The following is a 25,891-nucleotide window of genomic DNA, read 5'->3' as shown; positions in this document are numbered from 1 at the left end:
AAAAAAGTGATTTTACCAGGAATATTGTTACAAAAAAGGAATAATATGACTTAAATACTTGATGGGAAAAAGGGACAATTTAAAAAGTAAAAAGTCATGATTTAAAAAAGACATATTACAAAAAAAATGTAATGAAAGAAGGCCAAATATAATGAGAATAAAGTTGAAATATATGAAGAAAAACGAGAACAATTTAAGACAATAAATTTATAATATTTGGAAATAAAAGCAGTATTAGCTGTGAAAAAAAAGAAGCATATTACAAGAACAGGGAGTAAATATGTGGAGAAAAATATCGCAACGTTAAGAGGAAATGTTTGGAGAAAAAAGTTGCAAATTACAATTTTAAAGAAGTCAGTGAATAAAGGCAGAGTTTAAAAAGAATCAAGTCAATATTTGTCAAGATAAAATAGTTGAGAAAAAAGTACGACATTGTAGTTTTTGGAGAAATAAAGTCTATCAGTCAATTTATCTGTAGAAATAAGAACTCATGTAGCATTAAATAACTAATAAACCTGATCAAAAAGCAGATATTATAATAGTACATAGACTTGGAATATTACGCCTGTTTTCCTGATTTAAACAAAATGCATCTTTATTCTCATATTTTTCTATTTTTCTGAGTCAGTTTATAAAATATCAGATATTTTTTGTCAGATTCTGCTTCCTCTTCATCAGTTAGATCCTTTAATCCACTCGTTCTTTCAGGTTCTGTATCTGATGATTCTAGAACCTGTAAAATTATGCAAATTCCACTTTAACAAACTGGCCTGAGACTTGGACCCACTTATATCTGCTTGCAAATATAGTTTTTTTTTCTTAAAGGAACTGATTTAGATTTGTGGATCAGGTCTTTAAAAAACTTCGTCCTGGTTCTGGTCCAGAATCCTGAGGGTAATGATAACTGACCCGTTTAGACGGTTCTGCTTCTGTTCGTTTATAAACTGAGCTGCGGTAAAACATTTATCTTCTTGTTCTTCTTTGTCCTGTTTAACAGCTTTTTGGATATTTTTACTGATATTTTCTATATTCAAAGATTCTTCTGACGTATTTGACAGTAAAATACATGTTCTTTTGTACTAAAACTTTAACTCCAGATGGTTTTAGGATGAACGGTTCTGGATTTGCCTAAAACTGAACAGATGTGAATATAAGTGTTGATCCCAAATGACTGTGAAAATGTTCGAAATGTTCAGATTTTATTTGTAAAAATTAAATGTTGAATTAATCACCAGCTTTTCAAAGTACTTTTACTAACAAAATAACAACATTGACGTTACAAAAGTCTGCTGTGTTTTTTTATTGACGGTTTTGCAGTGTTTAAATATAAAAGACTAGAAAATGGAAAACTCAGCTCCAAATACCTAAACTATTTAACCCTCCAGTGTCCAGGTGAGCGTATTATGCACACTTTGCACTTCATGTAATAAAAGGTCAGATTATTTTTCACAATTTTTTTAGGTTGGAATTCAAAAAGTTAATTTTTGTATGTTTTTTAAAATTCTGACAGTCACTAAAATCAGCAGATTTTAATTAATGTTAAATTCTTACACTTAACCCCTTCTACCAAGTGAGTACAAAATGCACACTGACACATTTTAGCATTTAACATTTGACCTAGAACCAAAAATAATAATGTACATCAACCAATGTTTCTGTTAATCACTGACACATGCCAGGATGAAAAAAAAAAAAAAATCCAATTTATATGTACAATATTGAAGGAAAACTAAAAATTTGTGTTTTTGCATCAAAAAATAAGGTTTTTTTTACATTACAAACAGTATTTAAACGGTAAAAATATGTCAGTTATTGAGTATTTGGTATTTTTGTTTACGGGTCAAGTTGTTGAACTACAAAACAAATGTAAATTTTTTAAAAAAGTTCAAAAACAAACTGTATGAAAAACATTCTGACATTACTCTGAACCTGTGCAGATGATGTGCTTTGTGTGATTAGAAGGACCTGCGACACCAGAGGGTTAAACCCATTCGGTTTTATTTACATGGTTTGACTATTTACACATGCTCACGGCGTTCCTTCTTCACAGTATCAAACATGATGTCATTGGTATAAAATACAGACCAACTGTCTCTGGAAAACCACGGCAAAGCCGGAGGGGGCGTGGTCACTGCATGTTCTTGGGTTTGGAGATGACGCCGTCCGGGTAACGCTTCTTAAACCGAGCCACCACCTCAGGGTCCAGGAGGTGGATACCGTCCAGCTGGTTCCCCAGAGTCACCCTGAAACAGGACAGGACAAAGCGTGGAAATGCAGTCAGTGCAGGGTTAAGGTGGGAAGTCTGGGGGCGGAGTCACAGCAGGTTTAAGGTGGTAATAGACCAGAGTGTGGGTGGAGTCAGTGCAGGTTTAAGGTGGTAATAAACCAGTAAGGGGGTGGAGTCAGTGAAGGTTTAAGGTGGTAATAGACCAAAGTGTGGGTGGAGTCAGTGCAGGTTTAAAGCAATAATAAACAAGTGAGGGGGTGGAGTCAGTGCAGGTTTAAGGTGGTAATAAACCAGTCTGGGCGCGGAGTCAGTGCAGGTTTACATTGATAATAAACCAGTCTGGGGGTGGAGTCAGTGCAGATTTACAGTGATAATAAACCAGTCTGGGGGTGGAGTCAGTGCAGATTTACAGTGATAATAAACCAGTCTGGGGGTGGAGTCAGTGCAGATTTACAGTGATAATAAACCAGTCTGGGGGTGGAGTCAGTGCAGATTTACAGTGATAATAAGCCAGTCTGGGCGCGGAGTCAGTGCAGGTTTACAGTGATAATAAACCAGTCTGGGGGTGGAGTCAGTGCAGGTTTACAGTGATAATAAACCAGTCTGGGGGTGGAGTCAGTGCAGATTTACAGTGATAATAAACCAGTTTGGGGGTGGAGTCAGTGCAGGTTTGAGGTGATAATAAACCAGTCTGGGCGCGGAGTCAGTGCAGGTTTACAGTGATAATAAACCAGTCTGGGCGCGGAGTCAGTGCAGGTTTACAGTGATAATAAACCAGTCTGGGGGCAGAGTCAGTGCAGGTTTGAGGTGATAATAAACCAGTCTGGGCGCGGAGTCAGTGCAGGTTTACAGTGATAATAAACCAGTCTGGGGGCGGAGTCAGTGCAGGTTTACAGTGATAATAAACCAGTCTGGGGGCGGAGTCAGTGCAGGTTTACAGTGATAATAAACCAGTCTGGGGGCGGAGTCAGTGCAGGTTTACAGTGATAATAAACCAGTCTGGGGGTGGAGTCAGTGCAGATTTACAGTGATAATAAACCAGTCTGGGGGTGGAGTCAGTGCAGGTTTGAGGTGATAATAAACCAGTCTGGGCGCGGAGTCAGTGCAGGTTTACAGTGATAATAAACCAGTCTGGGGGTGGAGTCAGTGCAGATTTACAGTGATAATAAACCAGTCTGGGGGCAGAGTCAGTGCAGGTTTGAGGTGATAATAAACCAGTCTGGGCGCGGAGTCAGTGCAGGTTTACAGTGATAATAAACCAGTCTGGGGGCGGAGTCAGTGCAGGTTTACAGTGATAATAAACCAGTCTGGGGGCGGAGTCAGTGCAGGTTTACAGTGATAATAAACCAGTCTGGGGGTGGAGTCAGTGCAGGTTTAAGGTGGTAATAAACCAGTCTGGGGGTGGAGTCAGTGCAGGTTTAAGGTGGTAATAAACCAGTCTGGGGGTGGAGTCAGTGCAGGTTTAAGGTGGTAATAAACCAGTCTGGGGGCAGAGTCAGTGCAGGTTTAAGGTGGTAATAAACCAGTCTGGGGGTGGAGTCAGTGCAGGTTTAAGGTGGTAATAAACCAGTCTGGGGGCGGAGTCAGTGCAGGTTAAAGGCGTGGTACCAGTTGGGCTGGACGTTGTGTGGACGACCGAACAACTCGATCTTCCTGGTTCCAGGAGAAAGTCTCTCGATCATCCCGTAGATCTCATCGGGTTTGTGGCTGGTGGAGCGAACCTGGAACCGACGGTTGAATAAAGGTGAACATCTATCGTTTATTGGTTTATTATAGTTCTAATGTCCACATAGAACTGCATTTGTCTGTGTATTTAGATCCAATCTGATATATGTGAAGTATGAACAGCAGGGAAAACTACAGTTTGATGGAAAAAACAGCTTCTGTAAACCACAGTGGTTGTATTTAGTGTGACCTTTGACCTTAACATGTCTTTAACCCTTTAGTTCAGACAATATAACATTTATGGAATTAATTTACTGATGGTTTATACCAGGTTTGATTCAAGACATAACTGTTTGTGCTGCTTCTTGTTATGCTGTCAAAAGTCACAATAAATACAGATTTTTTTTTTACCTTAAAACACATTTAGTTCAGTTTTTTGTGTCTTTTAAGGCTGTGCACATATTTACGACATTTTCTTGTTGCATGTGAAGAAAAGACAATGAGAAATAAATGTATACGATCAGTTAACCCTGAGAAACAACACAGATAAAGGTCTTATACAGTAACTGCCGATCATATTGCAGAGGTCTGTACCGGAGACTCCAGGTGTCCCATTTAAAACCACTTTATCTGAAGCACAAAGTAGGATTATTTACCTCAGCTACGATGACGTCACAGTCCAAACCTCTGTTGAATCCCTGCGGGTTTCCTTTCACACCCACCTGAACACAAACACAGTCAACTGAGGACAGAGAACGAGTGAAAGCAGAACCACCTGGAGGGTCGGTTTGGTTCAATTCAATTCTAATGTGTTTTATTGTCATGTGTACAGTAAAGAAACACATTTCCCTGTACAATTATACATCAGTTGCCGTCCAACTGATTTATAAAGATAGAAAAATTTAACTAGAAAATGAAAACAAACAACAAAATGGGATTTAAGAATGACATGCAAAGAGAATAAGCATAAAAATATGAGCTATAAAAACTATCAAACTAGATAAAAATAAAAACTACTATTATTAGGTGAATATATCGTCGCTGTCAGGCAGAAACCTCTTATGTCCAAAATGGTTATTTTTCAGGAAAGTGGAAAAACTATATATATTCAAAATAAACTAATGGAGTTCAGAAATGTAGTCATAAGCCATTTCAACACATTTCACTTGTGAAATATTTCTATAACCCTCAGGTCAATGTGAAGACTGACCAATAGAATCATTTTATGACCAAAAAAAAAAAAAAAAAAAGACAAAAAACAGACTCATGAGGTTTCTGCCCGACGACAACATATTTACATAAATGTGCAATGAGTAATTATGCAAACTGTCAGAGACAAATAATACATTAAATGTTCAAAACTGTCAGATGAACAGTACAATACATGTGCCATTACTGAGTATAAGGCGCATAAACAGTATCTCAGTTGAAAATGTAAACGTTACTGAAGCTAATGTTTATCTGAAAGCTTGGAGTCGTACCAGACAGTGCTCTTTGCCGTGGTTCAGCCAATGACCCGTCCTCCCCGTTCGGATGATCCTCTGAAGCTGATTAGTTTTCACCCAAATGATTTCATCCACGCGTTCGTAGCTGAGACAGGAAATGAAAAAAAAACAAAAAAAAACAAAACCTGAATCCGGTTCTGATGAAAACAGATGAATCAGCTGTTAAACTGTAAACACTCACCCCCACAGACTGAGACACTCCCGGCCCAACTCCATAGCCCTGAGAGGAAACAGAAACCAGGAGTTTGGATCCTGAACTGATATACGTTTGATATTCCTGATGTAAATCGTCCACATATGTTACATTCATGGCGGCCTCAGTTCGAGGGTTACCTGCCCGTGACCCAAAGGAACAGGAAGCCGTCATCCTGGAGGATGGGGATGTTGAGTTTCCTCATCTCGTCGTCGGTCAGCGTTCCGTAGGGCAGCTCCATGTGGATGTCCCACGGAGGGTCGGCCATCACCACCGCAAATTTCCCCAGGATGGACACGTCCAGGTAGCGGATGTCGCAGCAGATCCACTGGAATCACACACAGACTACCACAGTCAGCTACAGCAGGTAAGGAGGTCAAACATATGGCCCATGGGCCAAAAGCGGTCCCCAAAGGGTCTAGTCTGGGCCATGGGACAAAAAACTACATTGAAGATGTTAACAATCAATTATGTTAAAATCATTATGGTTCAGGTTCCACATTCAGACCAATATGATGTAAAATGGGTAAAAAAAAAAAAAAAAAAAAGTCATAATAACCTTTACCCACCTTATTCAATCACATGATTATTTTGTTTATTTTAATGTACATAGTTGTTCTTCTTACTATTATTATTATTATTATTATTATTATATTTTTTTCTTTTTTACTTTCTTTTTTTAAAATTTCTTGGGTTGTATAAAAGTGTCGAACAGTCATGCTGCTTACATGTTTACCCCCTGGGGACAAATATAGTTTTTGAACTGAATCTAAGATATTAACTGTTAGGGACGTCAAAATCATTTTAGCTCAGGGGTTTGTTTTAGTGTACAGACATTTACAAACTATCCTTTCACAAAAAACGTAAATAACCTGAAATATCTGTGTCGTTTTAACAGTTCTATGCCTGTTATTAAATGTCTTTTGTAGATCCATTAGGATGATAAACTGGGGCAGAATATTGCTAAAATTGCACTTATTTTTCTTAATAAATTTCAGGCTGTTCATGTAATTTTTTTTTAAGAATAATTTTCTAGATGTAAACATTTTCATGATAAAATGTGACTTTTTTCACTCAAACATGCAGAAAAGTTTAGAATATATGTCATTTATAGGTTATTGCGTTGTTATTTTACTGGTCTGATCCACTTTACATTATACTGGTCTGAATGTGGAACCTGAACTAACATGATATTAACACCCCTGGTATGAATCTTCTCTTCCCCCTCTTCCTCACCTGTGATGGGAACAGTTTGCCCACATTGCTGTCTCCATCTCCTGCACGAAGGCCCAGCTCCGTGGCCCCGGCCTGGGGTCCCAGCAGGCCAGCCTCGGCCTCGGGGGGGCTGTCGATCTCATAGTGGACGTATTTACAGGTGTCCATGTGGAAGCAGGTGTTGAGGAAGGAGCAGTCGCCCAGGCTTTCATCTGTGTGTTTGTTTATGATGCGGCTGAAGCAGGAGACAGACGGAACAAAGTCAATACAGAAAAATAAATGTGGTCTCTGTCATCAGTTTATTGAATCTGTGCAAATACAACATTTAATAAACTACCTGCATAGTTTTTCAGATATCAACTGTAATTACTCATTTAGAGGGAAAAAGAACAGAAAAACAAACAAAACACACACAGTGTCACTTAGATTTCTCCAGTTACAGATTCAACTCATAGTTATCTCACCTTTCACTATTTTGACCTATATTTTCAGTTTAACAGTTATTCAGTTCCAAATAAAGTCACAAATTAGTCATTTTAGATGTTGAAATGAGTAATTTTTAATTACCTATCAGCCGTTTCTTACTCCAAACTATTATTATTATTATTATTATTATTATTATAATATCAGTGTAAAAAACCCACTCACTTTTCATGTTTTAAATCTAATAAATGCTTGACAGAAATGAAGAATTTGGGTGAGATGTTGGATTTTGAAGGCACTATTTCTGCTGTTAGGTGACACTTCTTTTATGAAACAGTTTTGGGACAGAAGTTGTTTTGTGGAACATTTCCACGTGGGGACATGAACCCTGGTATTAAAATGATTCAAATCCTGCAAATTAAGATTAAACATTAAAACGCAAAGGTGTCATTATTTGTTGTGCAGCTACAGCTTCTTTCCAAGCGGGACTTTGAACATGGTTACACACAGGAAGTGAAAGGAAGGAGAACGACACATCAAATAACATTACAGCAGAGCTCCCATGACCTGCAGTCCAAGTGTAAATGTGTTTGTCTGTAATGTGCCGAAGGTAAAAGCACTGACCGGAAGTGCAGCTTGGTGCAGGGCTGAGGTGAGTCCCCTGAGCGGATACACTCCTCTTTGGTCCCGTGGTCGCAGAACTCTTGGACCTGAGCCCGACCGCGGGACCTAAACTTCTCCACGATGGATTGTTCTTTGGCAGTGCTGGCATTAAGCAGCTCCAGGATCTCCCTGCTCACCTGCAGGAATATGAATGAATGAATGAATGAATGAATGAATGAAAGATAGATAGATAGATAGATAGATAGATAGATAGATAGATAGATAGATAGATAGATAGATAGATGGATAGATGGATAGATGGATGGATGGATGGATGGATGGATGGATGGATGGATGGAAGGACGGACAGATAGATGAAGTACAGAGTAGAATCAGGTAAAATGAATAATCACCTCAACAGACTTTGCTTTAATTCATCTGTTCGACTGTTCCATAATTTAACCGACTGTAACACTCATCCTCAGTCAGTTGTTCTGACACAATGCATGTGTAAATTCAGTTTCCTCTTTCTCTCAGAACAATTTCTGTATTTCATTTGGAGATAATTTATGTTTTGCTTTAAATATTAGTCGTGCCGTTTTAAACTGAATCGAGTCTGTACATTTTAGAGTTTGTAATCTTAAAAGAGTTCATTTGTATGATCTCTATATCCTGTATTATTTCCCAGTCTAATGACCTTCTTCTGCATCATATACATTGTTTGTATATTAGTTTTATGTGTGTTTCCCCACAGTTCAACACACTAACTCAAATACAGTCAAACTACTGTACAGTCTAATGTACATAGTCCTGCTTGTGCTGCGGTGACGTCTGGACCCTCCTACCTTCTTGCTCTGCTGTTCTTTGGTGGACTGCTGGTTCAGGAGGCTCTCAATCTCCATGTCCACGTGAGATGACTGGCTCTTGCTGCTCCGGCCCTTCTTGTCAGCTCCCCCGCCCGCTGCTGACGGCCCCGCCAGCTGGGAGGAGGACGCTGGCGTCAGGGAGGTGGTGGAGGAGTGTGGAGGAGAGGCGGAGCTCTGGAGTGAGGGGGAGAAACCGGACGCTCTCTTCAGGTGGGTTTGGTCCTCGGCTTTTCTCTTGACCCCGGTCCGCTGGGCCCCGGCGCCAGCCCCGGTCCCTATCATCGCCCACAGCTTTGTGTGGTCGACCGCTACCACAACTGTGGAGGAGGGGGTCGTAGAAGAGGAGGAAGCTGAGGTGGGCTGTCGGACCTCGATGAGCTCCTGAGCGGAGAACTTGAGCAGCAGACTCTGGATGCAGCTGTGGCTGACATCTACCTCAGACTGGAAGAGAAGTGAAGATGTGAAGGGGTGAGAGGATGACAAACACTAGACCTAACAGAGAAGATTAAAACCAGGAAGATAACCCAAAAAGACCCAAACATCCACCGTCAACCAAAACCATCTGCTTATCTAAAGTGTTTAATACCTGTTGATCCATCAAAATATGTAAATAATTGGTGTAAAATGCAGTTTATCATCTTTTCATGGACATCAGATATGACCCATTTGGACATTAAGAGGCTCCGTAGTTACTGTGGAAACACCGTCATCTTCTACAACATTGATTCACCAGTAAAACCCATGGAATTTAATAAATGACAGTGGATGGACACACTGGGTTCATGTTCAGTTAATGATATCTTTGCTGAAAAAGTCACTTTTTCTTCAGTTTTCTCTGTTTTTGATATAACCCTCAACTTTAATCTGAACATTAATGAGCATCTACATGATCAATACATTAAATATGGGAAAATATCTGAATTTCTGCCAAATTACAGAAGATAATACAATAAAAAAATGTGATAAATTAATTAAGAACGGTTAAATAGAGACAAAAATTCATTTTAGAGATGCCACAGAAGTAACACTGGGTCTTTATGGGTTAATATCTGCATGATCATAATATGTAAATGCACATATTATCACATTTTCTTTTGAAGATTTGTTTGAAAACTCAACTCACACTGTTCAGTTCATTGGTGATGGCGAGGGAGTCTGTTGGCAGTGAAAGGCTGAGGTCAGACAGATATCCCAGCAGCCTCTTCTCCAGTTCAGGGTCTGGTGGTTTTTCAGTCTCTTCTTGAGACGGGACTGGAGCCGACGGAGCTGGGCTGTCACTTCTGGCTGTGGAACTATCTGTGCTGCCTCCACCATCTGAGGGGACATTAGGAAATACTTATCTGTTTGGCCTCGCTACCTGGTTAGAAATGCAAATACATTAACTGGTGGCAAAACTATACTTTAGAAATAGTCCGATTAGGTTCATACTGTCTACCAAATTTATAAAGAATTTCTTTTTTGTCAGACAGGTGGAAAGAAAAGTTGATTTTTTACCATGACATGTTTTGGCTATGGGTTGTAGCAAGGTAAACAAGGTAAAAATCAACTTTTTTTTCCACCTGTCTGACAAAAAAGAAAAAGAAATTCTTTATACTTTAAATAGTTTCTACAACTGCTGCTTTTATGATCAAATGGGTCAAAGCTATTTTTTAAAAAATCTGATTTTTAGCAAATTAAGGCATTTGAAGCACTTTGCTCATCAATAGACAAGAGAGAACTTACTATTTTGACTAACAGTATGTCCACAAGTAAAAGGATTAGCACAAATTTGCTGACTTTTCAACAGTTTAATTGAACACTAAACACAAATTCAATAAAAACTAAATAATATCAACACCTCATACAAAAATAACTTTGTTATTACCAGGAATTCTTAAATTATCTTTAAACATTTCATTGAGAAGTCAATTCAGCAGACAATCAGTCAAATTTATCTGACTGATTCACAATACATGCACTTTGTTTTTCTTAATCTTACCTTGTATTTATACTATAGTGCCTGTACACATCCTTATTTGTTGTACATTTGTAGTAAAGTATTAGCTTTTTGTACATTTCAGTAGTTTTGGTTGTACTTTAGAACCATACGCATATTTAATATTTTATCCTGTAGCTTTTGACACATGACTACATTTTTCAGTATTTTGTGTGATATATTTTTTTGTACTGTTTTCGCTGCTACACAGAACAGAGCTGCAAAACGGATTTTAATTGTTCTTGTGACACTAATGATCTATTCTGTTGTAGTTTGACACCTAAAAGATTGTTGAGGTGACCCAAAAAAAAGAACATTTAAAGTGTGGCCCACCTTACCGCAAATGATAAATGGGTCATTTTGTTTTGTCTCTCTGATTAATGTGGTGTTTGTCTCCAATAGTGAATATTCAGACACTAAACTACATAAAGTACTGACTGGGACATTCGCCCCGGTGGTCGGTGTAGTCTGGACGTACCCGCCGACAGCTGTCCCGGGTCTTTCCGCCGCCGCTGCAGCCTCTCCCTCAGGGAGTCCAGCTGCTTCTTATGCGCCTGGATGTTGCTCCATGTGTCCGACATGACGAACCGGACTCAACACCAAAACCGATGCAACACGAACCGGGTGAAGTTTAACCACAATCCCGATCAATGACTAAATGCCTCATAAAGCGACAACGGACGGGAGAGAAGAATGTATGGTACGTGGCAAAATGAAGTCGAGTCGGAACCGTTAAATTAAAGGTTCCGCGTTGGTCGTAATTTGAATAAATGCACAAATCTTGTGGTTAATTGTACGGAATACACTAATCATTATTATTGTGTAATTATGGGCAATGCTTGTGAATAAAAAATAAAACAAAATTAAAAACGGATCTCTTTTTTGTGAGGATCTAGTTACTCGGACTCACTTCGCGGACGGACTTCTACAACTTCCGGCGTTAGAAAAATTAAAAGCCTGTTTCCTCCGTAGACAAACCTTCTTAACCTGCTGCAGTTCCACGGAGAAATGGTCGCTATTGTACCACATATTAACATTAGAGGCTTGTATTCGATACTTTTCTCTTAATCTGTCGCATTTGGCCTGACTTGAGCGGCCGTTTTCCCGCTACTAAACAGCGGCGCCTCTAGGTAAAGATGGCGGAAGTGGAGAAGAGTGGAGAGCTCAGCAAAGACAAAAACGAGCTGCAAATTCTAAAGGTAACACTTTAACTTGTACTATAATCATAACCTAAACTGACTGTATCAGGGGTTACATTCAGTTGGTTTCTGTCAGTGTTTGTGACGGGTTAGTTTACCCACTGTTCATCTCGTGAGCTCGTTACTATAACAACTGGCAGCAGCTGTCATGCTAACTGACATGTTACCGACCTTTTCTTATTTTATATCTCATTTACGTTCACCGTGTGCATGTTCATGTCTAAATAATGACACCTATAGCTACGTACACTTATAGCTACATGTATTATCATCATCACATGGGCCTGTAGTTTGTTTTTTAAGGGGAATGACCTACTTACACCCATCCTACTTCTTGCTGACTCATCAATTGTCTGTTTGCCTTCAGCTTTCATTGCACCAGTTCTCCTCTGAAACCAGTTTTTACATAACATCTACTTTTAAAACCACAGCATTTCAGACATACTTGTCATGGCTATATGCTTTGAGATCCCCTCCAGACATGTTAGAAGACATGACAGTGCTCATCTTTTCATCTTAGAGAAATAATTTATGCTTTATGCTTTTTTTCCCTCACAAGAATCACTGTTAAAAATGACTAAAACCTGTTAAAATTGATTGGTTTATTTTCATTATCCACTGTGTTTATTCTGCATCTACGCTGATTGATAGCTGTTGTGTTGCACTTCAAGTTGAAGGATGTGGGTGATGTTGCTAGTGCTGCTTTTCACATCATGCAACTTGAGGAAGAAACAAAAGAACAGACTGAAAACGGACATTTCCCCTCTTACTTTAGCTCTGGATTTTTCTGCTGCTGTAAAAGTAATCTATTTTCCTCACAAGTGTACGTAACCATTATAATTGAGTAATACTACAACTAGAACACTGCAGTAATTTAACACATATGATCAGAGAACATATACAAAAACTTAACATAAAAAAATGGAGACTCAAAAAAGTGAATAATAGTCTGCACTTGCTTGTTGAATTTTGCTGTTAACTGTGACATTTCCCCATGGTGAGATAAATAAAGTCTTATTTTATCTTATCTTAACTGAAATCCAAATATTTTACTACAGCTAACCAAATAATCTGGCATCCAAATTCAACTAAATTGTGATTGAAAACCTGAAATCCTGTAAATTTCTGTAACTGTATCTTCACTCTAGATGAAAGCCCTCGCTTTCTTCAGAATACACAGTGCCTCGTACTCTACCTGAAACCATGACGGCTAATTTGTCCCAGTGTATTGACTGTATGGGCTTTATAATTGTCTTTTGTGACACATACTGGTCTTTTAGTAAAACATTTTCTTGTCGGTGCCTCTTGAAATTTGTGTGTGATGTTACGTTGTGCAGAGTTTCCAATAAAATATTAAATTCTTGCCTCCATCTTGTTCCAAGTTTGTGGGAAAAACAGTCGACATGACTCTGATACAGTTTATATCATACTTTACAATAAACATTATATCAGAATGTTGTTAACAGGCTTATAACTGTGTTGCTAATAACATTTTTGGTTATTAATCTGTGTTATTAGTCATTAATCTACGGGTTCATACGACTGAACATTTGGCTTTGGACTATTATTAGGTTCTTTTTCATCTTGCATCCACTCACCCTCTTCCATCTTCGTTTTCTTTCCTCATCAGGAGCTTGTGGATGAACTATATCATTTTAGAGACTGTTATTTTGAGACTCACAGTGTCGAAGAAGCTGGAAGGAAGCAAAGTGATGTCACACAGGAGTTAGAAAAAACACTAAAGAAGCTGGAGGAGAAGGAAGGTGTGTGTTGTATTTGTATAATCTTATTCTTTGAGATGTATTTTGACCGTACAGTAACATCTGCATTCATGCCACTTACCCACAGAGTGTTTCAAACATAAGGCGGAGTATCTGCTGCAGAAAGGCAGGTGTCTAAACGTAGCTCCAGACTTCAGTGCCGTAGCAGAGGAGTGCCTTTCCCGGGCCGTGAAGCTGGAGCCCGGGCTGGTTGAGGGCTGGAACTCATTAGGAGAACAGTACTGGAAAAAAGGAGACCTGACCGGTGCCAAGAACTGCTTCACCGGAGCCCTGCAGCAGGTACCGAGTGGATGGAGAAAGCTATCCCTTATTATGCTGCCTTCAGTTGCTATGGGAATTATGGTAAATGCTAGTTACAAACTTGAAAATTGCACATGAACGCCTCCTCATGTCATATTTCCCACTGGAGAACCAAGATGAAAATAATCTTTGACCTTTTTAACATGGCGGAGAGAAACAAGGGATTCATGGCCAATGATAAACACTGCTCGTATTAACATTCTGCTGCTGTTATCTGATGATTTTACACAATTATAGCATATATAATTTGAAAAAAATAATAAAAAATTCAGTATCAGATGAATTAACACATCCAAAACTGTTTTACCCAAGTATCAGGTCACGATAAATTGTGTCAGCCATTTTTAATTTCCCTACGACAACAAAAGCACTTGAACACAACGCACTTGTAATTTTGAATTCACAAGTGGAAAGGATCATCTTCCCGACAGCACCTGAAGGCGGCATTAGTCTCCATTTAGCCTTTCAGTGTAAAACTCTAAACATTGTATAACATCGTGGGACTTACCGACCCGTGCTTTACTGTTTTCTGCAGAGTAAAAATAAAGTGTCTCTGCGTAACCTGTCCATGGTGCTGAGGCAGCTGCCCGCGTCCGATGCCGACGCTCACGGTAAACAAGTCCTGGAGAGTGTGGACATGGCCCGACAGGCCGTCCAGATGGATGTCACCGATGGGACGTCCTGGTGTGAGTAGAGCATGACAAGGAAATCACAGAAATGTTAAGGTTGTCATTTTAACACACCATGTGTTGAGATCAGCTGACCCAACCTGTAAAAGAGATGATGCATGCATAAGTGAAAAGTAAAGCCGGCCACTGATTTAACCATTGACCTCTCATGTTATTGGCCCAGGGCTTTTGTCACATGCTTAAAAACTATTGCACTTCTATACTTGGCGGAAAGCAGCATTGTCTAAGTCCTATTTTTTTATAAACCAGTTTAGGAAGTAAAAGGAGGATATGTTGAAGGTAAGATAAAAGAACACCAAGGAAAAGTAAGACCAGGATGAGATGGTGACAAATAAAGATAAAAGATGAAGCACATGTTACAACAAAAAGATATAAAAAAAACAGCAAATGAAAGGTATTAAAACAACACGATAGAAGGTGTAGAAATGTCAAACTTGTGTTAAAATTAGCTGATATGCTGTTGTATAAGTGGATTTAATGCTTTCTACTTCAGATATTCTGGGAAATGCCTATGTGTCCCTGTTCTTCACCTGTGGTCAGAATCCACAGTTGTCTCAGCAGGCTCTGAGTGCCTATGCACAGTCTGTGAGTACACCCACACACACACACACACCAGTATGTCCAGTCTGTCAGTATATACACAGATTGGTTGGACTGCTGTATTTCACTGACCCCGTCTGTTGTCTTGTCCTGTAGGAGAAGGTGGACCGAGCTGCCTCCTGTTACCCAGAGCTGCATTTTAACCGGGCCACTCTGTTCCAGTACGAGGAGATGTTCGGTTCAGCGCTGGGGGGCTACAGCCGAGCGGCAGCGCTGGACCCGGGCTGGGATGAGCCTCTGGAGAGAGAGAAACAGCTGCTGGAATATCTGGAGAAGGTCACAGAACTCATACAGAACAAGGTCAGAGCAGCCCAGACAAAAGATCCAGAATGTTCATGTTTTTGTATCATTAAGCAAAGACTAATCCTGTCCGTGGACGATTTGCTACACTTTAAAACTGGGAAGTCAGACTCATGATAGTTCAAGTTCCACATTCAGACCAATATGATCCAAAGTGGATCAGACCAGTAAAATAATAACATTATAACCTATAAATGGCAACTACAACGTTTCGCTTTGTTTCAGAGTGAAAGAAGTAAAATTACACCATGAAAATGATTACATTTAGAAACTATTCTTGTCAGTAACATGAACCTGAAATTTCTTAAGAAAAAAAAATTCTATTTTTTACAATATTATGCTTCATCTGCTCATTTTTACACTTTTTTTTTTTTTTTTACACTAAAACAAAAAAAAAATTGTAGTTGTCATCATTTATGTTATTATGACGGTATTTTACTGGTCTGAGCCACTTTAGATCGTATTGGTCTGTATGCAAACCTGAACTAAAATGATGGTTAATATCTTTAGCGTAATTTTTGTATTTCACAAATTCATCCCACGGGCTGGATTGGACCCTTTGGCGGCCAGTTTTGGCTTGCGGACCATATGTTTGACATCCCTGCTTTAAAGTGATAGAGTTCTCTGAAGTAGGGTTGTATGAGTTACTGACCTATAGTCAGTGTAGACGTCAGTCAGCTCAGAAAAACACTGGAGAACTAGAACAGAACCAGTGATCCAACCACAACGACAGTGTGTGAGTCTGTTAGTAGCAGCCCACCTTAAAGAATAAATCAGTGTCAGTTCCATGTATAATCTGATCTCTTCATCAGTGCAGATATAGTTGTTTACTCCATGTTCAGCCTCATGGGGGCAGCAGAGTGCAGCGGCGTCTCTATCCCGTCCCTGACGTCCTGTCTGTCTCTGTCTAGGGGAAGGTGAAGGCTCGGCGGTTGCGGACGATGCTGTCTAACCTCAGTACGTCGTCCCTGGGCCCTTGCTCGTCCCCTCAGTTCCGGTCCCCGGGGGGCCGTGTGGGCAGCCTGGAGCCCCGGACCCTGTCCTCCCTGGGACATGGACACAATGCCGGAGTGGCTGCCCTGGGCAAAGTGGTGTTCAGCCTGGCCTCAGAGGGACGCATGGCTTTGTGAGTAGCCTCCTCAACAGTTGGGTTATATAATAATAATAATAATAATAATAATAATAATAATAATAATAATAATAATAATAATAATAATAATAATAACAGCATGGTAACGGCAATGGACGACACAGAGACGTTTGGTTTTCCTAATATCGGAATCTGTTACAACAAATGGATTTAATGAAAAGTTTTAACACTGAGAACAGGGAAACTCAAAGTCTGAGTCAGCAGTAGTAGTGGTAGTAATAGTAGTACTAGCAGTAGTACTAGTATTTGTAGTAGTAGTAGTAGTAGTGGTAGTAGTAGTAATAGTAGCAGTAGACTCGTACTGAACTGTAAACAGGTTTTTTTTTTTTTTTTTTTAAACTTATATTTATAAATCAAACGCCTGTTAAATCCATTCCTATGGAACCCGTGCAGATCCATTAGACATTAGTGTAAACCTCCTGTTGTAAATCAACGCCCCTGTGCTTGGTTTGGACTATAAATGTGTGTGTTGCAGTCCAGACCTGTAGTGTCTCTGTCATGTCTCTGTCATCTCCAGTACATTTGGCATGGTGGACAGCGAGGAGACATGCATGGTGGTGATGGTTTACAACACGGCCGACAGCTGGGGCGTCCTCATCGGAGACACCGTGGTCATCCCAGAGCCTCACGTCAAACGCCAGAGTATAACGCATAAAGACAAGGTGAGTGTTCATCGGACGGTTTACTGTACCTGATGGGGTCTCTGGATTCGTCTAACACCCGTTCTGGTCTCCACAGTCGTATGACTTCAGAAGTATACGGGTGGACTCTCCTCTGCTCCTCATCGTCAACGGCAAGAAACAGAACATCCAGAGTCAGATCGCTGCCTCGGTCAGCTACAAACCCCAGAGCGAATGAGTTCATCCAGTCTGTGTGTGTTTAATTTTATGTGTTGGTTTGTATATACATGTCACACCGCCTTACACTTTGGTATATTTATATTATTTCATTTGTATGTTATTGGGGGACACTTGTTTTGTACATGAATGAACCTGTGAGGATCATGTTGTCAGTCATGATTTCAGTTCATCCTTTGAAAAAAAAAAAAAAAAAAAAAAACACATAAAAATCCCTTTTACCTTAAACATTTGCTGTGTCATTTTTTAAGTGCATCATATATTAGAGGAGTCTGACATGTAGTAAAGAAATCAAACCATCCAATCCCAGAGGACATCGGTTTAACCCATAAAGACCCAAACATCCACTAGTGACCAAAAGCATCAACTGATTTAAACTGTTTAATATCTGTTGATCCACTAATCCTATCAGTCTATGTGAATAATTTGTGTAAATACAGTTTATCTTTTCATGGTCATCAGATACGACCCATTTGGACGTTAAGAGGCTCCATAGTTACCATGGAAAGACCGTCATCTTCTACAACATTGATTCACCAGTAAAACCCATGGAGTTGGATAGATAACAGCGGTCATAGACACGTTTTATGTTCAGTTAATGATAGATGTTACTGAAAAAGTCAGTTTTTCTTCAGTTTTCTCTAATAACCCTCAAGTTTAATCTGAGGTTTTATCAACATTTACATGATCAGTAAATTAAATACTGAAAAATACCTGATTTTTCACTGGAAAAATGCAAAATACAGAGGATTATTTCATAATAAATGGTGACAAATCACTTAAGAAATGTTAAATCTAGAGGAAGAAAAATCATTTGTGACCTACCTCAAAAGTAGCTCTGGGTCTTTATGGGTTACGGACGGCTGTGGATGCACAGATTTACTCTACGTTCTGCACAAATAATACTGGTCTACAATTGTTTTAAATGAATTACCTTCCTTAGATTAAATGTGTTAAATTTTACACGCGATTTTAAACAGGGTTCGTACACATTTTTCAAGGTCAAATTTAAGCACTTTTAAGGGTCATTTTCAAATTTTTCCAAGACAGCCCCTGATCACTGGGGTCAAATACATATCTACAGGAATACATATACTCACGTTTATTTTTTTTTACCTGTTTATCACAGTGATGTAGATTGTATTTATGCTATAAACATTTAAAACGATGTTTCATAATCACAAAAAGTTTATAAATTAAAGGAAAACACAAAGTTCTATCCTAAAAAAAGGGAATATTAAGATAAAAATGTACCTGGGGTGGATCTGGGAACACCTGGGAATTTACTTTTTTGACATAAAGTTTTATTTTTCCAAATCTATCATCTCTGTAAGTAGTGTTGGCTTGGCATCTTAACCTGGCAGAGTTCATATTAAAATTAAAAACATAAATTGCATCACAGAGTTATAATTGAAAGCACTTTCCAGCACAAACTCAAATTAAAGCACTTTTTAAACCATTAAAATGCAACATTGAAATTCAAGTATTTTCAAGGATTCCAAGCACCCATATGAACCCTGTGTATATGATAAATGTTATTCCACATATATATTGTTTTTTGTTTGTTTTGGTTTTTTTTTTGCTTAATTTAATGATTATTTTCCACATTTAACAATTTTATTAATTTCTTTTCATTTTGTTCATGATTTTATTCTTTTTCTTTTCATCTTGTTACGTTTCTTCATTTTATTGATTATCTTCCTCATTTTGTTCATCATTTTATTCAGTTATCTTCATTTTGTTGTTTACTTTCTTCACTTTTGCTCATTTTAATAAGTATTTTCCACATTTTTTAACAATTTTTATTCATTTTTCATTTTGTTCATGATTTTATTCTTTTTTTCATCTTGTTAAGTTTCTTCATTTTATTGATTATCTTTCTCATTTTGTTCATTATTTTTTTCAGTTATTATATCTCATTTGTTTTACACATACATTTTGGTTTGTGTCTATTTTTCCAGTAGATTCGTTAATGTTCCAGTATATAGAACCTGTAAAGTGAATGTATTGTAATGTGCAGACAGTGTTTCATTCCTTTGGACTCAAACCCATTCTATCATTAATTCACATTTAAACCATAGATTATCTGAAGCTAAAAAAAAAAAACAGCGTTTGGACTGAATATACATTTATTACACACTGGGGAAAGATTGACTTCTGTTATTATAGAGGGTTTTTTTTAGTTGTAGACCAGTGTTGGGGTTCAGTCAGTCATTGGTTAATCTTTAATTTAATTTAATTATTTCATTAATTCAGTGTTTTCTCCATCAGTGTATGTTAAAGTATAACATCCATGAAGCTACATAACGTCAACATTAGCTCCAACATAAACACAGCAGAGAGTGGATACCCATAATGCACCTTGATTTCTATGAGTTCCAGGTCATTCTACCCAGTTTAACTCTGTCTCAGATCTAACCCAGACTAAAATCAACTTAATAACCTGTTGGTGTCACATATACACTACAGCTACTTATCAATATTTTGTTTTATTGTTAAAGTGAATAATGACCATTTGAACATTTCTGGACAAACACGAGCAATAAATTCCATTAGTAACTGACAGTTCATTCTGTCTGGGGATACGTCTGACATCAAGAATTAAACCATCACATTAAGAGGAAAAAAATCAGTATCTCAAAAGTGAAACTATAATAATTGGAACAAAAGCCACAATATTCCAAGAAAAGTTAAAATCTCATGGGAATAAAATAAAATTGTAAGTGTAGTTGCAATTTTACCTTCATGAAATATCTCTGTAAAAATTAAAAGGTAAAAGGGCAACTGAATCTCAAACAGCAAAACTGTATTTACACCAAAAGAAGCTGCTGTGTTTGGTTTTTTTTTTTGTTTGTTTTTTTTTTTCTTCTGGGATGTTCGACTATTTTTTCCTCATTTTAAAAAATATACAACTTTCTCTTGTAATTTTACCACTTTATTCATATAATATTTTGGAATTTATTCTGTTAATGTCACCACTTTATGCTTGAAATATTCTGATGAAGTTCTACCCTAAAATACACTGACTTTGTTTTGAAGATACTGCAGTTTTATTCTTTTATAATACTGTTTTTTCCTCAAAACATTACAATTTTATTCTTGTAACCTTTGACTTGTTTCTTGAAATATGATGAATTTCTTCTCCAAATCTAATGACTTTGTCCTGGAGATATTATGACTTTGTTCTTGTAGTTGTGTATCCTTTAACTGCTTTGACACACTGAGTTTATTCTCGATGTATCAGATTGTTTTTAATCCTCACTGTGGCTTTAATGGTCCTTCCTTCCTGAATCTAAACTGGTTAAATCTGTTTCTGATGACAGACCGGTAACAAACTGCTCCTACCGCCACAGTAACTCTTTAACTCCTGAGAAATCAACACATTTATAATTTCATCTAATCATGTCTTCACATTAACTCGACCCCAAAGAACATTCTGCTGGTCTTATCTGGTCTGGCGTTCGTCTCAGGGCTTCTTAAACAGGGTCCGGCCTCGGTCCTGGACTGGGGAGTTGAAATGGAAAAAGGGTTTGGCAGTGTCGGGGTCCGGGCAAGAGAAGAACCTGGTGTCGGCATCGTGGACCGAGGTCATAAAGGATGGGTTCTGTTGGGGCGTGGCCATCTGGGCCAGACCTGGGGGACACAAGGGAGGGGACGGATGAGGACAGAACTCCCACCACTGTGGTTCGGCTTTTTGGGGTTTAAAACATTAACCTAAACCGTCCACTTAAAGGACTGTCATTTTATTGTGCAGGAGCATAGTTGCTGAATGTACATGAACTGTACTGCAGTTTTGTTTACTGCTCCCCCATACATCATCAACCTGATTTGAATAAATTACCCTGAACTTTGGGGTGTGATGGAAACGCAATTACAAGGACTTCTTTTACCCAAGTAAGTTCCTGGTAAATAAATTCCTGGTAATAAACTTCCTGGGATTTTGGTGGAAAAGGGCCTTTTGACGGCGGTCCATTTTCTCTGTTTAAAGTTTTCAACATTGTCGTGAATAAAACAAGACCGTGAACCTGTATTTTACACCAATTATTTCCATGGATTGATAGAATTAGTGGATCAACAGGTACTAAACAGTTTAGATCAGTCGATGGTTCTGGTTAAAGGTGGATGTTTGGGTCTTTAACCCTTTAACCCCTGAGATATTATTTGTGCTGTGAATCTGCATCTGTTTCAGGTTCATTAAAGCTGCTGTGAATATGTGCTTCTGTTCCTTTTCTTCAGTGAAGAAAGGGAAGGGAGCTCCTGCCGTTTCTGCGTCGTGTCTGTAGCAGCTGCCACTGTGCGGACCTCCCTTTCCCACAATGCACATCGTGACAAAATTCTGAAGATGCCCGAGTTACCTCCAAGCTCTGTTTGTAAACACATGGTGTGTTTATGGTGGATGGCACTTCGAAAACTGTTCACCCTGATGCAAGAGATTCAGGTGAGTAATCACAGATAGACTTACGGATTCATGATACTTAGGCTGTGACTGAGGTTTTACAGATTTGATGAAAAACTGGTCACGAAAGTTTCCTGCACCTTTAATCTGTCTACCTCTACTGACAGTGGTGTCATATTGTTCTTAAAGAATGAAAATATGTCACTAAATATAAGACAGATTCAACTTGGGCTCAGTGTCCAGGTTTTTCCTTGTATTTAAAGACCAGTGAGTGGAAATGGAAATGTTCTGTATAACAGTTTAGAGTTGATTCTGTTCTTACCGGTGCTGAAGTCCTGGGGTTCTGGTTGTGGTATGTCCCGGTCTCCGCCCACCACCATGTTCCTGAGCCTCAGGAGTCGTAGAGTCCCTGGAGTTTCTGGTACTGTCGGTTCCTCTCCATCAGCCTTTCCGACACCTCGCTGTATTTCCTCTTATACTCCTCCATCACCTCCATCACACAAACACCACACAAGCTCAGCACTAATCTGTCGAAACAGTCCAACATCTGGAATATGGCCGCACATCCACAGCTTATTAAACCTAAATCAGATGGTTTTAGTCACAGTTTGATTAGACTTAAAGAAAAAAGCTTATAAAACACTGTTCATGTCTGAGATCATGAATAAACACATGAATAAATGGTTTTCAGTATTAACTCAGGTACATTTTAATAAATATACACCTAAAATTTAAGGGCGTTTCCTCAGTCGCAGCACATGAAAACCTCTACAACAATGAACAGGCATAAATAAATAAGTAAAGGAGGAAGGTTCAGTGTCCATTATCCAAGTAGCTGCTGTAACGTATGTTCTGCCACATCCCAGAATGGAAATCCCACCAACTACCAGAGCTGTTCAGGTGGATCAAGGCTGGAAGAAGTCAAAGAAAAATGTTCTCTTCATACTTTTTGAAGAACAAATCTCACCCTGATTCAGTGTTTCCATGAATGTATCGCTCACATCTGTGCAGACTTATACTCCTGGTTCCAGGTTTCTGTAGCACTGATTGTTTTTTCTTTTAAGCTCTTGGTCTCATCTCGGTCTCAAGTGCTTTTTTACTCAGTCTTGGAAAAATAGGACTTAGGATTTTATTACAAGATTAGTCAAGTAGCTGTATATATGGATATCATGAAATTCAGATATAGAATGCTTTATTATTGACCCTTTAACCCCTGACATGTCTGTGGTGAGCGTTCTGTGTGTATGATTTATTTTAAATATTCATAAAAATTCAACCGTTTTCTCAAAAAGAAAAAAATGTAAACATGCTGATAGAATAGACCTTGTTCTTTCCACAGACATCTGAGCAGAGACTGAGTCCATTAGTCTGTTTGAAAGGACCCAGACTGTCTTCATGTACGGGCTGTATTTTACCTTCTTCAGGGAGGATATCTCACCCCTCATGGCGGTGAGTTCCAGCTCTCTGGCCTGGTTCTGTTGGGTCAGAACCTTGTCCATCTGCTTCAGTTGAGCCTCAGCCCGGGACAGGCTGTACTCCTGATACAAATGCTCCTGATGGACCTGGACCAAAGAAAGAGGCAGAAAAAAGTGCACTGACACATGGATATATCAGCTCATACTCACGCCAACAGCAGAACACAGAACAGACCCTTTTCCACATCAGGAATGTCTATCATTTACGGTGGATTTAGAAAAACCTCGGTGCATTTCCACTGAAATTACCTGGGAAAAAAACTTTCCCTCGACCCCAAACTTTCCCTGATTAAAGTTCCTAGTAGGGAGCAGGGCTGTGCATTGAAGAACACTAAGTGGTGGAACACACTGTTAGTATTCCATTCTTCTGTTCACCTTCCACGTTTAATCCATTGGTGTCTGTGTTCAGATCACATGGCTTTATTAGTCATAAAACATGAGGAACAATCTGAGCGTCCTCCATCCTGGACAAATGTGTCAGTCGCTGTTTATGTGGTCATCGTGCTTGTTTGTCCCTAAGCTTCTTCTTACCATCCCCTACTGGACTGGAGGTGTAGTGCATTTTCTGCAACCCCCTATATATCATCAGACTGATCTGAGTAAAATTTATAGAATTTAGATTAGATTAGACTGGATTAGATTAGATAGAATTTTATTGATCCCACAGAGAAATTCTAATACAATAAAAGAATTAGAAGATATAAAAAGGAAAAGAAAATAATAACAAAAACTAAAACTATTAAAACAGGTAATTGCATATTAGGAATACTAGTAGTAATAAATACTACTACTACTAATAAAAAAAAATAATAGAAATAAGAATTAAAATAATAATAAAAGTAATAAAGGTAACAATAGTAAAAGTAGTTGTAACAAGAATATTAATATCAATAGTAACAATGATTACAGTAATAGTAATAATAATGATTACCAAGTAACTACTGCTACTATTAATAATAATAATAATAATAATAATAATAACACTGGTGTAAAAGGGGCTTTAGATTCATAAATGATGAATATAGTTCAATAAAGTTCTATCTAATCTTATATAAAGGTACATAAAGTTGATCCATAAGCAGGTGGACAGACCTGATAACTCCAGAAGGCCAAAGCCCGGGAGCTGATGTCCAGAATGATGTCGGGTCGTAACCCGGCCAGTACCATGGCTTTGTAATCCTCAGACGGTGACAGCTCAGTCCTCACAATGTCCAGTTTCCCAGACAGTGCAGAGGTGCATGCTGGGCAGATGGCGGGAGAGCGGCTGAACTCACCAGACCCATGTTGGTCACAGAAAACATGCGAACAGGCCGTGACCCACGCAAAGCCGCTCAGTTTGGTCCGACACTTGGGGAAGTTACACAGGAGAGTGTCGTCACAGAGAGACATGGCCATGACTGAAACCAGTAGAAACATGAGATCAGAGAGACATGGCCATGACTGAAACCAGTAGAAACATGAGATCAGAGAGACATGGCCATGACTGGAACCAGTACAGGAGATCAGAGAAACATGATCAGTTTCAGGTTAAAACTGCTTCTATAAACCACAGCGGTTGTATTTAGTGTGACCTTTGACATCAACATGTCTTTAACCCTTTAGTTCAGACAATATGGCATTTATGGCATTAATTTTCAGATGTTTTATAATAGGTTTGATTCAACACGTGTTTCTTACCGTTTGTACTGCTTCTTGTCATGAAGTCACACTGAATAGTGACTTAAACCTTTACAACACATGTAGTTCAGTTGTTTTGTGTCTTTTAAGGCTGTGTACATATTTCCTGTATTTTCTTGTTCTATCTGAAGAAAAGAGAATAACAAATAGATGTGTATGCTCATTTCAACCCTGAAGAACAAAGCTAAAGGTGGAATGAAATTTTTACACCGTACTGTAAATTCTGATGAAAATATTAATAGTACAAGTACTTCTAGCATGATAACTTTTAACTTACAGAGTTTGAACAGTTTTTAATCAGTGCAACTTTCATGGAGTATATTGAGGCTCACTGCAATTGTCTTATTCTATTTAAATGAGTTCAGAAGAAACAATATAGGTATTTATTATTTTTATGGCAGCTCATTTGCTGAATAAAATGCAGTTTTGCTCTGGTAATTAGTGGCCATGGTGAACTGTGTGAAACAACAGATTACTTAACACAAATGTTAAAACTTTATTACTGATATTATTATTTTATCTCCTTCATTATATCACTAAACTTGCTCTAATACCACGTAATGTTAAACACTACAACAAAATAATCCAGAACTATACACCTGCTAGCATTAGCTGATTAACCGCAATTAGCTAACGCCGCTACAAGCTAACCTAGCCAAAACAGCTTAGTGTTAGCATTTAGCTGTTAATTTTATTCCGAAAGTTTTTCATGTGCACTTTGTTTCCTCGTTAGCCGTAGAAGTTTGTAAAAACCAATTTTAGATATTTAATGTACCATAGAAACATATTTTAGCT

General features: G+C 38.5%; 3 protein-coding genes across 3 annotated transcripts; 1 reads left to right on the top strand and 2 right to left on the bottom strand.

Moving 5' to 3' along the window:
- Nucleotides 1–646: 646 nt before the first annotated feature.
- On the bottom strand, nt 647–11,366 carry mettl3 (methyltransferase like 3). The gene is made up of 11 exons (XM_030162949.1): nt 11,151–11,366; nt 9,821–10,011; nt 8,677–9,138; nt 7,853–8,028; nt 6,827–7,040; nt 5,731–5,918; nt 5,579–5,617; nt 5,374–5,482; nt 4,549–4,614; nt 3,836–3,948; nt 647–2,243 (listed from the first exon to the last, which is right to left on the bottom strand). Exons 1-11 carry the CDS (start codon nt 11,251–11,253, stop codon nt 2,129–2,131), a joined length of 1,776 nt encoding a protein of 591 aa, XP_030018809.1. The 5' UTR covers nt 11,254–11,366; the 3' UTR covers nt 647–2,128.
- Nucleotides 11,367–11,594: 228 nt separating this feature from the next.
- Nucleotides 11,595–17,771, top strand: ttc5 (tetratricopeptide repeat domain 5). The gene is made up of 9 exons (XM_030162954.1): nt 11,595–11,871; nt 13,502–13,634; nt 13,720–13,931; nt 14,488–14,638; nt 15,135–15,226; nt 15,338–15,541; nt 16,453–16,667; nt 17,209–17,353; nt 17,430–17,771. The coding sequence occupies exons 1-9, from the start codon at nt 11,809–11,811 to the stop codon at nt 17,547–17,549; spliced, it is 1,335 nt and encodes a 444-aa protein (XP_030018814.1). The 5' UTR covers nt 11,595–11,808; the 3' UTR covers nt 17,550–17,771.
- A 2,768-nt stretch (nt 17,772–20,539) lies between these two features.
- On the bottom strand, nt 20,540–24,823 carry ccnb1ip1 (cyclin B1 interacting protein 1). Its single transcript, XM_030162972.1, is given in 5 exon segments — nt 20,540–21,181; nt 22,267–22,341; nt 22,344–22,434; nt 23,360–23,506; nt 24,512–24,823. Coding segments are annotated over 5 exon segments (783 nt in total). The 5' UTR covers nt 24,815–24,823; the 3' UTR covers nt 20,540–21,014.
- Nucleotides 24,824–25,891: the final 1,068 nt, after the last annotated feature.

This window comes from Sphaeramia orbicularis, chromosome 18 (genome assembly GCF_902148855.1).
Source record: "Sphaeramia orbicularis chromosome 18, fSphaOr1.1, whole genome shotgun sequence".
Classification (NCBI taxonomy): Eukaryota; Metazoa; Chordata; class Actinopteri; order Kurtiformes; family Apogonidae; genus Sphaeramia; species Sphaeramia orbicularis.
The sequence above is the reverse complement of the archived record's forward strand: the minus strand, read 5'-3'. Positions and strand labels throughout refer to the sequence as shown.